This window comes from Callithrix jacchus, chromosome 6 (genome assembly GCF_049354715.1).
Source record: "Callithrix jacchus isolate 240 chromosome 6, calJac240_pri, whole genome shotgun sequence".
Classification (NCBI taxonomy): Eukaryota; Metazoa; Chordata; class Mammalia; order Primates; family Cebidae; genus Callithrix; species Callithrix jacchus.
This window is the reverse complement of record NC_133507.1, coordinates 153916247-153930697: the sequence shown is the minus strand read 5'-3', so window position 1 is coordinate 153930697 and position 14451 is coordinate 153916247. Positions and strand designations below refer to the sequence as shown.

Here is a 14451-nt window from a genome sequence, read left to right as displayed (position 1 = left end):
ACAGCAATGGCCTAAACACCACAGAATTTCTGAATGAAAAACAACATAAAAAAATAAAACTAGGGCCAGGAGCGCTGTTTTCAATTGCTAATTTCAAATGAAAGAAAGCTTGTTTTTCATTTTCTTTCCTGCAATGCTAGAGGGCAGATGTTAAAAGATTCTGGCTCAATGTAATAGTTAATAATTCAAAGTAATTAAGATGACCCAGGTTTTTCATTAAAGACATAAGGAAAAAAAAAGGCCAAATATAATTTTTGTCTCAAGGTGCTTGAACCAAGGTTACACCACAAACCTGGGAGAGCGCTTCCTGTTACTTAACCTCAGTCTCATTTTCCTTATCCATAAAGGAGATAACAAGATCCCCTTCAGAATTGTTAGAGTAGAAATAACATGAGACTGGGGGCGGTGGCTCACCCCTGTAATCCTAGCACTTTGGGAGGCCAAGGTGGGTAGACCTCTTGAGCCCAGGAGTTTGAGATCCTGGGCAACAAGGTGCAACTGTCTCTACAAAAAATACAAAAAAATTTAGCCAGGCAGGGTAGCACATGCTTGTGGTCCTGGCTACTCTGGAGGCTGAGATGGGAGGATTGCTGGTGCCCGAGAGGTCAAGTGGGCAGTGAGCTGTGATCACACCATTGCACTCCAGCCAGGGGTGACGGAGTGAGACTCTGTCTGTAAAAATATATTTATATGAAAAGTACCTAGCAAGATCCCTGTGGAAGTCCATTATTACCATTCTTACTGCAGACCCCCACATGATTTGGGTAGGCTTAAGCTAGATGACCCATAAAACGTCTTCTTAGGATGAAATTTGATTTGTTCAAATCAGTGGAGGAAGGGGAATAAGGGTCCCAGAAAGCTCCACTTAGGCAGGATTTGGATCTGAAGCTGGGTGTTGCACGGTTTACAAGAGAGATGAAATGGGGTGGGAGTGAGGGGAGAGGTTCGTATAGGATGGGCTCAGTTAAACAGCAGGATAGAGAAAAGACTTTCTCAAATAGCAGAGACATCTCGGCAGCCAGGAAACATTGCTGAGGAGCCATCTGCCTGGAGTGTTGGAAATCCAGTACTCCCTGAATTTGCACAGTACTCGCTGTATTGGAAAAAAACCCAATTTCCCGTCAATAGCACCAGGTCACAACCTAAACTAATAGTAATTCCACTTTACGGTTATATCGCAATAGTTAGCAATGTTCACAAGTATCTTTAAGCACTGCTGAGTGTGAGCTGACCCTTCTCACACCCCGGTGTGGCAGCAGGATACTATCCACTAATGTGGTTTAAGCAACAACGACTCAGAGACTGGGTAACTTTTCTGCAAACAGCTGGAAAGCGGTAAGTCTGAGACTAGAAATCCAGGTCTTCGGATGAAGAGACAGATTTACTAGAAGAGAGTAGGAGCATATTCTACCTCAAGATACAATCCTTGGAGGGGGATAAGTAAAAATACTTTTGCATTTTCTCTCTGTACCTCCAAACCGTTTGATGCTGAAACTAGGAACCGGAGAGGGCAACAAGTATACCTAGCTCTGGGCGAATGTGTAGGAAGATGGGAACCGGAGGGGGAGGAGAAAGAAAGTAGAGTCTCAGGAATATCATTCCTAAGCGAGCCTTCCACTGCGCCGAGCGCAGCAGCCACGTTACCTCCCTGCATCCGCTAAACTCTAAGACACAGGCTGTTACCGTCCCCACTCTGCAGATGAGAAAACTGAGGCTCAGAAGGGAGAGGGAGTGTGTGAGGAAAGCTAGATTCAAAGGCAGTGCGGCCAGACTGCGGAAACACCCAAACCGCCGAGGTCCCCACCCCTCCACGTCGCCGGCAACCCGCATCTTCGGGGCGGGGCGTCCGAAAATCTCCCCCTACAGGGCGGCACAGCCACCCCTTCCCCACGCCCAGCTCTTCGCCCTCGGTCCGGACGGCCCTGGGGTCCCAGGAACCCCTGTAGCCATCGCTCCCCAGCCCCCTCCTCCCCTCCAGCCCAGGCCAGGTCCGGCCGCTGCCGGATCCCGGGAGGGAAGCCGGTGCCGCAGGCTTTGCACCTCCTCAGCCCCAGTGGGGGCGGGAGCGGGGAACGGTTGGAGGAAGGGGCCCCAGGGGCGGCCAGGAGCCACTCACGCGTCGAACTTGTTGTTCATCCTCTCGCCGCCGCTGTCGCCACTGCCTCAAGGAGTGACTTCCGCTCCACCGGGTCCCTCAGCCTTAGGCCCGGCTACTTCCGGTTTTGCGCGAGGCGCACCGGAACGTCGGCGCGCAGGCCCGGCTGGGGGCTGCTATCCCGGGACGCCAGCCCGGGGCGGCTGCGCAGAGGGCTGGCCTAGGCAGCGGAGCTGACTGCTGGCTTCAGGTTTTTCCCAGTCCCGGTGTTTGTGAGCCGCCAGTTCTCCTAAGGGAGCATGTCCTGGCACCCTCCCGCAGCGGCTCGGAAAAAAGACAGCACCGCGGTCGTTGACGGCGCGGACTCTGGACTCGCTGCTTTGGTAAAAACCCTCCTCCTCCTCCTCCAGTGCGGGACGCACCCTCCGGCATCTCTCTTAACCTCCCCAAGGCTTTCCTTTGGCGGCGGCGCCACTCTATTATGGTATTCCTCGTTTTATTGCGCTTTGCAGATAGGGCTTTCTAAAAACAAATTGAGGGTTTGTGGCAGCCCTGAGCCCAGCAATTGTATCAGCGCCATTTTTCCAACTGCGTGTGCTCACTTTGTGTCTCTGTGTTACATTTTGGTAATTTTCAAAATATTTCAGACTTTTTCATGATTTCTGTGTCTGTTATGGTGATCTGTGATCAGTGATCTTTGATGTTGCTATTGTCATTGTTTTGGAGTGCCACATACTGCATCTTTTATATTTTATAAGACAGCGAACTTAATGTTGTGTGTGTTCTGACTGCTTCACCCACAGACTGTTCCCCATCTCCCTCTTCTTGGGCCTCCCTATTCCCTGAGACACAACAATATTGAGATGAGGCAAATTAATAACTCAGCAATGGCCTCTAAGTGCTCAAGTGAAAGGAAGAGTCGTACGTCTCTCACTTTAAATCAGAAACTAGAAATGATTAAACTCAGTGAGGAGGGTATGTCAAAAGCTGAGATAGGCCGAAGGCTAGGCCTTCTGCGGCAAACAGTTAGCCAAGTTGTAAATGCAAAGGAAAAGTTCTTGAAGGAAATTGAAAGTGCTACTCCAATGAACACACGAATGATAAGAAAGCGAAACAGCCTTATCGCTGATATGGAGAAAGTTTTAGTGGCCTGGTTAGAAGATCATACCAGCCGCGACGTTCCTTTAAGCCAAGGCCTAACCCAGAGCAAGGCCCTAACTCTGTTCAACTCTATGAAGGCTGAGAGAGGTGAGGAAGCTGCAGAAGAAAAGTCTGAAGCTAGCAGAGCTTGGTTCATGAGGTTGAAGGAAAGAAGCCGTTTCCATAACATAAAAGCACAGGGTGAAGCAGCTAGTGCTGATGTAGAAGCTGCAGCAAGTTATCCAGAAGCTTTAGCTAAGACCATTGATGAAGGCGGCTACACTAAACAACAGATTTTCAACGTAGAGGAAACAGCCTTCTATTGGAAGAAGATGCCATCTAGGACTTTCATAGCTAGAGAGGAAAAGTTAGTGCCTGGCTTCAAAGCCTCAAAAGACAGGCTGACTCTCTTGTTAGGGGCTAATGCAGCTGGTGACTTTAAGTTGAAGCCAATGCTCATTTACCATTCTGAAAATCCTAGAGCCCTTAAGAATTATACTAAATCTACTCTGCCTGTGCTGTATAAATGGAATAGCAAAGCCCGGTTGACAGCACATCTGTTTACAGCATGGTTTACTGAATATTTTAAACCCACTGTTGAGACCTACTGCTCAGAAAAGAAGATTCCTTTCAAAATATTACTGCTCATTGGCAATGCCCCTAGTCATCCGAGAGCTCTGATGGAGATGTACAAGGAGATTAATGTTGTTTTCATCCCTGCTAACACAGCATCCATTCTGCAGCCCATGGATCAAGGAGTAATTTCGACCTTCAAGTCTTACTACTTGAGAAATACATTTCATAAGGCTCTAGCTGCCATGAATAGTGATTTCTCTGATGGATCTGGGCAAAGTAAATTGAAAACCTTCTGGAAAGGATTCACCATTTTAGATGCTATTAAAAACATTCGTGATTCATGGGAGGAGGTCAAAATATCAATATTAGCAGGAGTTTGGAAGAAGTTGATTCCCACTCTCATTGATGACTATGAAGGGTTCAAGACTTCAGTGGAGGAAGTAACTGCAGATGTGGTAGAAATCACAAGAGAACTAGAATTAGAAGTAGAGCCTGAAGATGTAACTGAATTGCTGCAATCTCATGATAAAACTTTAACAGATGAGGAGTTGCTTCTTATGGATGAGCAAAGAAAGTGGTTTCTTGAGATAGAATCTACACCTGGTGAAGATGCTGTGAACATTGTTGAAATGACAACAAAGGATTTAGAATATTATATAAACTTAGTTGATAAAGCAGCAGCAGGGTTTGAGAGGATTGACTCCAATTTTGAAAGAAGTTCTACTGTGGGCAAAATGCTATCAAACAGCATCGCATGCTACAGAGAAATCTTTCATGAAAGGAAGAGTCAGTTGATGCGGCAAACTTCACTGATGTCTTATTTTAAGAAATTGCCGCAGCCACCCCAACCTTTAGCAGCCACCACCCTGACCAGTCAGCAGCCATCAACATCAGGGCAAGACCGTCCACCAGCAAAAAGAGTACGACTCACTGAAGGCTCAGATTGATCATTAGCATTTTTTAGCAATAAAGTATTATTAAATGTAGGTATGTATATTGTTTTATTAGACATAATTGCACTCTTACTAGCCTACAGTATAGTTTAAAAACAACTTTTATATGCATCAGGAAACCAAAAAATTCATGTGACTTGCTTTCTTGTGCTGGTCTGGAACTGAACCTGCAATTTCTTTGAAATGCCTATACCTACCTCCTTAGGTTGCTGTATGGATTCCATGAGTAATGGCAGCTAATGTTAACCTTTGAGTGCTTACTGTGCAAGGAGCTAATCCTCTGCCCTCTGAGGCTTTTAGAGAAGTCGAAAGACTTATGCCAGATAACACAGCTAGTTAGGGGCTTATGGGAACCTGAAATGGCCCCACTGTCACCAGACTCCCTCCCTGACCAAAGTTCTCCCCCGCTCTCCCTAACCCCTCTAGGACTCTAGGGCTCTGACTCTGCTCTTACTTCAAACACACTGCACATGCACCCCCACAGACACGCACTGGAGTAGATAAAATGAACCTGCTGGTGATCGAACCTCAAAGACAGCAATCCTGTGCTTGGAGGAAGGGCATATTTCCAAGCTTCCTTCTACCGCATAACCTGTTGTCAAGCCTTTATGTGGCACTTTTACATAAAAAAAAAAAAAAAAAAAATTGTAGTTTTTTTTTTCTTTTCTTTTCTTTTTTTTGAGACAGAGTCTTGCTGAGTCACCAGGCTGGAGTGTGCTCACATGATCACAGCTCACTGCAGCCTAGACCTCCTGGGCTCAAGCGATCCTCCCACCTCAGACTCCTGAGTAGCTGGGACTACAGGCTAAGTCTTGTATTTTTTGGTAGATACCGGGTTTCCTCGTATTTCCCAGGCTGGGTTTCTGGGTTCCTGGACTCAAGCAGTTCACCCATGTTGGCCTCCCAAGGTGCCTGGATCACAGGTGTTAGCCACCACTGATAAGGGAACAGGCTCAAGGAGCATAGGTGACTGGCCCAAGGGTGTCCCCTGGTCACCAGCCAAACTCAAGTGCCCGCTGTAATCTTAGAGCAGGACCTTGCCTCTCCCCTAGGAAGACCTCAGCTTACTGCCCTATTACCTGATTAGTGGGGTCAAGGGAGACCAGTCAAAGTCTCCTCCTGGAATGAAGAGCTCAGTGGCTCTGTGTTAACTTCATGCCTCCTTGCCTAGCTCTTCCTTGTCCTAACCATGCTTTGAGAAGAAGGGCCTGTTTTTCAGGCCATAGAATCTTAGAGTGTCAGATTGGGTCAGAGTCAGGAATTTTGGACTTCAAATCTTGTTTAACCGCCAGTGTTTTGTGGAGTCTCTCTTACTCTAGGCTCAATTTGCCTATATAACATGGGGAATAATGACACTTGCCCATACTGCTGTGCAGAGCTCTTAAGTAAAAAGGAGGCCAGATACAATGGCTTATGCCTGTAATCCCAAGACTTTGGGAGGCCAAGGTGGGAGGATGACTTGAGCTCAGGAGTTCAAGACCAATCTAGGCAATATACAAAACCTCATCTCTACTAACAATTTAAAAGTATCTGGGTGTAGTGGTGCATGCCTGTAGTGCCAGCTACTTGGGAGGCTGAGGCTGCAGTGAGCCGTGATGGTGCCACTCCACTCCAGCTTGCGTGACAACAGTGAGGGTCTGCCCCAAAGCTAAACACAACAACAACAAAAACTAAAAAAGGATCACAAAACTCAGGAAATAGTCTTGGGGTCAGTGGCAGAAGAATGCCCATGAATGGAAAGGCCACTGGGGCTGTTGAGAATTGGGTGCTTATTGTACCAGCAGGCAGGGGAGGGGGATGCCAGCTGGCATGGGCTTCTACCCTGCTTTTGAGAAAGCATCGGCTGCTACTCTTCACACCTCTCTTGCCTGCTCTCTTTCAGGGAGAACTTGTAAAAAGGGAGCCAGTCCCAAGCCTGAAGGTATCATACAAAACAGAGTCCTTTAGGCTTCGGATTGATGGGAATTAATAATACTTTGCCTAAGTGAGGGGGTGTGCTGAGTACCGGAGTGGCTGGTGCTAGGACAAGCTAGCCAATGCTGCGTGGGTGCTGACTGCAGCAGCACACTAACCATAGCCCACCCACCCCCAACCCACTCCAGGACTGTAGCTGGGACTCTTTCCCTAGCTTTTCTCAGGGCTGTTTGGCTCACACAGTCCTGAAGGGCACTTCCCAAAAAGCACGCTTATGACCTTGGTAGGAGAACATGGCTGACAAGACTCCATGTGACCCACATGTGTGACTCCCACATGTCCCAGAGTGGTTGGTTGGTTCAGTCTGGTGAGGGCAGGTAGGGGCGTGGATCTCCAGGGAAGGGCAGGGCAGGCACCCGGTTGTAGTGGGCCATGAGGAAGATGCCAGCCGTGCCACAGACGAAGAGCGAGAGCATGGCCAGGAAGCAGACGCGGTCCAGCACTCGGCCCACCAGGAACCACTCCTCATTTCCCTGAGGGTGGGAGGCAGGTGTAGGTTGACCAGCGGCAGGCAGCACCAGGCCTTCCCTGGGTCCTTTTCTCATCTTTGGGCTTCCAGCAGGCCCCTGCCCCTGAGGTGTACTCCCTACCCACTGTTCCTTTTCCTTTTTTTTTTTTTTGAGATGGAGTCTCACTTTTGCCCAGGCCAGAGTGCAGTGGCATGATCATGGCTCAGCTTACTGCAACCTCTGCCTCCCAGGTTCCTATAGCCACCCAAGTAGCTGGGAATACAGGTGCCCGCCACCTCGCCCGGCTGATTTTTTTGTATTTTTAGTAGAGACGGGTTTGTCATGTTGGCCAGGCTGGTCTCAAACTCCTGACCTCAGATGATCCACTCGCCTTGGCCTCCCAAAGTGTTGGGATTACAGGCATTGAGCCACGGCGCCCAGCCCCCTCTTTTTCCATCTCACTGACCTATCTTGGCCACCCCGCTCATCCTGTCTCCATCACAGGTCCAAGCCCAGATACTCACTCCACCCCCATCCCACCCTGACTCAGCTTACGTTTTCAAAGTGGCTCTGCTGGTGCCGGGCACGGGCAATGAGGTTGCAGGCTTCCACACAGGCCTGGATGGCTGGGGCGGCTTGCTTCAGGCTGCCACAGAACTGGCTCTGCCCTAACTCCGGGCCTTTCTCTGATGAAGAGAGAGGATAAGGTTTGGGAGTAGAATGGAGGAGAAACAGGCAGAGTAGATGGCCTCTCCTTAGGGACCCCAGCTCCTCTCTCCCTGACCTGGACACTTCTCCTGCACTCCTGCTGTGCCTGGCTCCCCAGCTGGGGTCCCGGGGGAGGAATGTCCTCAGGTACACCTGCTGTGCCTCACCTAGCTTCTGCAGTGCTGCTGCCACCCGCCCTTGCCTCTGCCACTGCTGGAAGAGGACTTCACTGCGAGGCAGGCAGAGGGCCATCTCCTCCCCAGTGGTGACCGACCATCCCGAGGAGCCATTCTGTAGCCGAGGCTGGGTGTTCTGCACAGCTGCCGGGGCCAGCGGGCGAATGTGCATCCTCAGCAGCTGGGGCAAGAGTCTCAGGAACACCTAGAGAGGGGGTGGCTTTACTAGGGCAGCCAGGCCTAGCTTTGGAGCAGAAGCTGGAGGTTGGCGTGAAGGGCTTGTGCAACTAGGGACTGGGGAGGCAGCATACCGGGTCAGTGATGTGGCCTTGGTAAAGCTTTCCGTACTGACATAAGCCTGGGTCCCCAAACTTCAGCGCACATCAGAATCACCAGGGCACTTGTTACAAACAGATTTCTGCCCTGCACCCTCATGCTGTTCTGGCCTAGAATGCCTGGGGCAGACCTGGGGATCCACACGTGCAGTGAAGGCCCCAGCTGGGGCGGCACATCACACAGGCTGCAGTCAGACTGCCCGGCAGACTCCTGCCTTTTCGACTTTCTTGTGCAGGTAACTCTGTTTACCTCAATTTCCTCATCTATAACTGGAGATGATATGGGTTTTATGAAGATGAAATACGTTAACATTGGTAATATCCCTGGCACCTAGTAAGCAATTTTATTACTGTATTACTGTAATCAATTTTGGTCCATGCTTCAGGACACACCCCAGATGGGTTTGCTGTGGAATGCTGCAGGTGAGGAGTATGGCCAGGGGCAGGCGAGAGGGAGGCATGGGGGAGTGGGCCTCCAGAGCAGGATGTTGGAGTGGGCAGAGAGGGTCCTTGCCTTTCGGACACCTCGGGCCATGGAGTGTGTGTGGGGAGACCGCAAGGACACGTTGAGCACGACCACAGCATTCACGACAATGAGGATGGTCACCACCAGGAGGAAGGTCAAGTACCTGTCGTGGTGGGGTGGGCAGGAGCTGGCAGCCCATACCATGATGCGACCCCTACCCTTAGTGGCTGCCCCACTCAGGCCTCCTGAATGGAGGATGGTGGGGTGGAGGGAGGGCAAGAGGGCAGTGCCAGAGGCCATTGTGCTCCCAAGAAGGGAAAGTGGGGTGGACGTGTGGGCATGAAGACCAGCCTTACTTGCTGATGAGTGGCACCGCCTGGGAGGTTTCAGGCACCTTCTTGGCCACAAGGAAGAGGAAGACGGTCTGGGCCAGGAGCACGTTGATGGCGACGGTACACTTCTGGCCTCCGGCTGCCCGTGACCAAGAGGCACTCAGAGCAGTTCCCTACCTCCCTGACCCATGGAGGAACCCCTTACCCCAGAAGTAGCCCACTGCCTCTGTCCTGGGTCATAGTGCCACTCTGTGTCCCAGGCAGGGCCGCCCCAGCCTCCCAGGTATCCCCCGTACTACTGGATGGCTCCCTCCCATAGGCTCCAGGTACCCTTGGCAGGAAGGAAGTAGATGAGGATGGCGACAGAGGAAATGAGCACGCAGGGGGCGATGATGTTGATGACGTAGAAGAGGGGCTTGCGCTGGATGAGCAGGTAGAACACCACCTTCTGGTGGCCTGCCTCCTGGGCTGGCGCTGCTGTGTCCAGGAGCATCTTGGCCGGTCGGTGCCGGATGGCCCATTCCCCATTCTCTGTGGGCAGGCAGGCAGGAGTGGGCACAGGGAGTGTGGGCCAGCCAGATCCCTACGGCCTGACTGACCCAGCTGCAAGGGCAGCATGCACCCTAAGAAGCACCAGCTGGGAAGGCACCATTGGGGGACAAAAGTGGGGTGGGAGATTGGATACTCGAGCTCCTCCTTCCAAAATTGGAGTCATTAACATGAGGAAAGTCAGAGCTTAGTTGGACGTTTTAAAAAACATATTTTATGGTTTGCTGTAGTCTTCATTTTGAGTTACATGGGAGGGATCTGACCTTGGTCTGGCCTTGACCACAGCTGGGTCTGGCAGGAGCCCTGGATGAGGCTGCCTGGGGAGCCTCTGGGTGGGGGTTACCTGTGAAGGCCTCAGGGTCAATGAAAATCCACTCGATGGTCTGGCCATCTTCCTGACTCAGCTGCAGATCAATCTCATTGGTGCTGTAAGTCTGGGACCTGGGAGTCCAGACGGAGGAAAGAGGCTACATGTGAGTGGGTAGACCTGCCATGAGTGCCTGAGGATGACCATCTGGGGACAATTTTGGGTAGCCTTGCTTCAACAAAATGCAGCCCCACGCTTCTGAATTCTCCATGAAACCCTGGGGCTGAGATGTGGAGGGCAGGGAGACCTAGGGCCCTTTGGGGTCAGGAAGATTGAGTTGAAGGGCCGGGAGGCTGCAGCTTAGGGCCCTCACGTGGCTGATGGGCCCAGGGCCACTCTGCAGTTGTCCCTCCCACTGCTGTTGGGCAGGAGGGGCTGACGATGGCAACATAGAAAATACATGCCTACTGAAGGAAGGCCCCACCCAGTGTCTACAGAGGGGAGTCTCCCTGCCAGGTTGGCTTGTAGAAATACTGCTCCTCTAAGATACGGGAGAACCCTCACTCAGGCCCTCCTCCCCACACTTGGGTTTGAAGAAACAGACCGAGAGACCCCCATGGGTGGCTTGGAGACATACATGCTTCCGCTGGATTCCGGCCAGGAGCCCTCCCTCACAGGACAGCCTGCCTCCCTGTGGGCCTGGAGTGTGCAGTGGTTTTGTGTGTGCACAGACATGCATGCTGTGTGCCTGTGTGCCTTCTCACCCACACACCCCACACATGACTGTCTCCCCTTGGGTCACAGGTAAGGAAACTGAGGCACTGAAGGAGGATGAGTGAGGGGACTCAGGCTTAGCAGGGAGAGCTTGGGCACCTTCAGGCGTCTTAACCTGAGATGGGCACAGAGGCCTGGAGAGATGGAACCAGGCCCTTGGCCTCTAGGTGCTGTCGGAGCCAAGGCCAGAAGCCTTGCCCAGGCCTGCCCCACCCCTGCCCGGGCCTGCCCCACCCCTGCCCGGGCCCTGCCCCACCCCTGCCCGGGCCTGCCCCACCCCTGCCCGGGCCCTGCCCCACCTCTGCCCAGGACTGCCCCACTCTGCCCAGGCCCTGTCCCACCCCTGCCCAGGCCTGCCCCACCTCTGCCCGGGTCCTGCCCCACCCCTGCCCGGGCCCCTGCCCCATCCCTGCCTGGGCTCTGCCCCACCCCTGCACAGGCCTGCCCCACCCCTGTCCGGGTCCTGTCCCACCCCTGCCCAGGCCTGCCCCACCCCTGCCCGGGTCCTGCCCCATCCCTGCCCGGGCCCTGCCCCATCCCTGCCCGGGCTCTGCCCCACCCCTGCACAGGCCCCTCTGAGAGTGGCTCTCTTAATCCTCCCCCCAAAATGGCCTCACTGGAAGACAAGGGAGCAGTTCTGCCAGTCAAAGGGGAAGTAGGTGACTGAGATAGAGCAGGCGGAACGGAAGATGGCGGGTGGCAGCCAGTAGATACAGCCATCAGGGGACACGAGCACATTGCAGTAGAGGGCCACCTCGAAGACGCCGTCCACGCTGCATGCACAGAACAGGCCAAGCCGCAGGGCTGTGGGCTCAGCCCCTGACACCACAGCCCCACCCTGACACCGCAGCCCCAGAGCAGCCCCTCTTCCCTGTGTGGATAGGGGCCTGGAGATACCTGCCTCTCCCAGCCTGCCACCCCCTGACTGGTTGTCACCCAGACCTCTAGGGCCCCCCAGCAATCTCCCTACCACCCTCTGCCCCAGACAGACTTCCTCAGGCACCACCTCCTAATTTCTGCTTCTCTTTCTCGCTCTTGTTTTAATAATAATAGTCATCATAGAGACTAACATGTGTTAAGCCCACACCATGTGCCAGCCCACCAGTGGTCCACTTTTCATGCCTGTCTCGTTGGCTTCTGCCAGCTTCTGTAGGAGCCGTCAGCAGCCCCATGTTATAGGGAAGGGAGCAGACCACCCAGGTTGCCCAGCCCAGAGGGGATGCAGCCTGGCGTAGGGTCTGGTCTACTGGCCATACCCAGGTGCCCGATTTGCACCCTCTGCTCATCTTTTTCTTTACCCAGAGCCCCCTTGTTCTGCTGGGCCCAGACCCTGTGTCCTTTGTCCCCTGCACCCCTGCCTGTACCCCCTCCTCACTTGTTCTCCAGCACGACATCTGGCCGCCACACCATGGTGGACGGCACCCTCAGCACCCACAGGCCTTCATAGTCTTGCGGATCCCAGCGCAGGCGATAGTCACACCACTGCTGCAGGGGGAGGGGCAGTTGCCAGGCCTCTGCCTTCTGCTACACTGCACCCCTAGGAGTGGGCATGCAGCCCAAGGGGAAAGAAGAGGCAGGGAGGGGCAGGCAGTTCTCAGGAGGCCTCGGGGTGATAGGGTGGGGCCCCTGATGGAAGGGGGGTGGCAGGATGGCCTCTTACCATCTCTATCCAGACATTGGTGGTGAGGGCTTCCTCTCGCTCATTCTGGGGGTGCAAGGGTGCAGTATGGAGGTCTCAGCCGTGACTTCAGTGCCGGTCCCCATAGGCCACCAATGGGGCCAAGCAGCTCCCAGCCTCTTGAGAGCGCCCCCCCGCCGCAGCAACCATGAGGGTTTTTCAGACCGCAGCCTGTCCCCTGTAAGGCATTCCAACCTCCTGGTGGCTGGAGCCCTCCCGTGCTATCCCCAGAGGGTCCCAGAGCCTGGTGCACTGACCCTTCCCCCTTCCAGCTTACCAGGGAGATGAGGTTGGTGAGGGTGAGCTTCAGGCTGACATTGACCACATCTGAGTCTCGCTCGGCAGGCCGAAGGTTGGGGTCATAGTTTTGCATCAGGTCTGCGAGCAGGCGCTCCTCCTGGTTCCGGCCCTGGGTCTCTGAAACAGACAGGTATGAGCCTAGCGCTGGAGCTTGGAGGTGGAAAGAGCAGGGAGGCCCCGGGGGTGTGAAGTGGGGACTCAGGGAACTGGGTCCAGGGCAGGCCCCAATAGCCCTCAGACCCTCTGTCCCCTGAGGCCATGGACCCCGGCTCTGGGACTCCCCAGGCTGAGATTCCTTTGTGTCCCACCCAGGCAGACAGCCAGCAGCTGCAGGAGGAGCAGTGGCCCCTGGGCCCCATGCATGGTGCCTCAGCTCTCTCAGTGACGGGTGGGACAGCAGCTCCAAGGTCTGGGGCAGAGAGAGATGGGCTCTGGGTGTCATATAACAGCCTACACTCCCACCCCAGCCAGCCCAGCCAGCCCAGCCCAGCCCCACCAGCTGTCTGACCACAACTTGTCAGCTGCTCCAGGATGGACACAATGCTGAGCTCAGGTTACCTGGGCTGGAGAGGGGAGACAGGGGCCCTGTCTGCCCCAACAGAGACATCCACCTTCCAGCCCCAACTCAGGCTCAGTTGTCCCAGCCCCACCCCCATGTTCCAGATGGCGGCTGAAGACACGCCAGGGCCACTTGGGTGTGGTAGGGAAGGCAGGTCACCGAGGAACCTGATGGTGGCTTCAGAGAGGGCTGAGGTGGACTCCCTCCTGCTCCCTCCAGAGAGACAGGGTTTGGGTGGGTGTGAAGGTGCTGGGTAGGCATATGAGGATTTTGTTTTGTTTTCGTTTTTTTGCTGGAGTGCAGTGGTGTGATCTTGGCTCACTGCAACCTCCACTTCCTGGATTCAAGTGATTCTCTTACTTCAGCCTCCCTGAGTAGCTGGGACTACTGGCATGTGCCGACACACCTGGCTAATTTTTTTTCCTTTTTTTTGGAATTTTTAGTAGAGATGGAGTTTCACCATGTTGACAAGGCTGGTCTTGAACTCTGGACCTCAACTGATTTACCCATCTTGGCCTCCAAAAGTGCTGGGATTACAGGCATGAGCCACCATGCCCAGCTGGCATGTGAGTTTGTGTGTGAGTTTCTCTGTGACATGGCTGAGGACCCCAGACCTCTCTTACCAGCCTGACATTTTCATGGGTCATTCTATTGTGCCAAGACACTGAGGGAAAAGTGCCTAGGAGAAAGAAGCATATGCCCAGAAGACTTTAACACCTTAGCAGACCCCTGCCCTGAGATAGGACATAGACCCAGTAGGCTTTGAAGAAGGGCTGAGAAAGATCTGGAACTCAGGGCTCCTGAGACTAGGACAGCCCCTGACTAGGTGCTCCTCAGTGAGGTCTCAGTGTTGATTAAATCATCCAACAGCCTTATGGGGCCCTCCAGAGAGTCAGATGAGGGGATCCAGAAGGGGAAGGAAAGGCTGGAAAATGAGCTCCATCTTTTAACACTTCCTGGTTTGTGGTCAAGAAAGGGTGGAGCTGAGGCTGATCTGGGCGCTAAGGGCCCTGCTGCCAGCTGTGGCCTTAGGCAAAGGAAGGTCGCCTGCCGTCCGACCACCTGTTATAAGCAGACGGG

At 53.4% G+C, this 14451-nt stretch overlaps 2 protein-coding genes across 4 annotated transcripts in view; both read right to left on the bottom strand.

Moving 5' to 3' along the window:
* EIF4E2 (eukaryotic translation initiation factor 4E family member 2) overlaps positions 1–2172 on the bottom strand; it is a 31612-nt gene extending 29440 nt beyond the window's left edge. For all 3 annotated transcript variants that reach the window (XM_008999708.5, XM_008999709.5, XM_002749901.6), the window contains exon 1: positions 2117–2172. In XM_008999708.5, coding sequence (XP_008997956.1) covers positions 2117–2136 — 20 coding nt within the window. In that variant the 5' untranslated portion in view covers positions 2137–2172. The remainder of the gene's footprint in view (positions 1–2116) is intronic.
* A 4738-nt stretch (positions 2173–6910) lies between these two features.
* CHRNG (cholinergic receptor nicotinic gamma subunit) lies at positions 6911–13228 on the bottom strand. Its single transcript, XM_008999706.5, has 12 exons — positions 13121–13228; positions 12790–12929; positions 12495–12539; positions 12210–12319; positions 11452–11607; positions 10097–10194; positions 9535–9735; positions 9229–9343; positions 8921–9035; positions 8063–8276; positions 7743–7873; positions 6911–7211 (listed from the first exon to the last, which is right to left on the bottom strand). Exons 1-12 carry the CDS (start codon positions 13173–13175, stop codon positions 7038–7040), a joined length of 1554 nt encoding a protein of 517 aa, XP_008997954.2. The 5' UTR covers positions 13176–13228; the 3' UTR covers positions 6911–7037.
* Positions 13229–14451: the final 1223 nt, after the last annotated feature.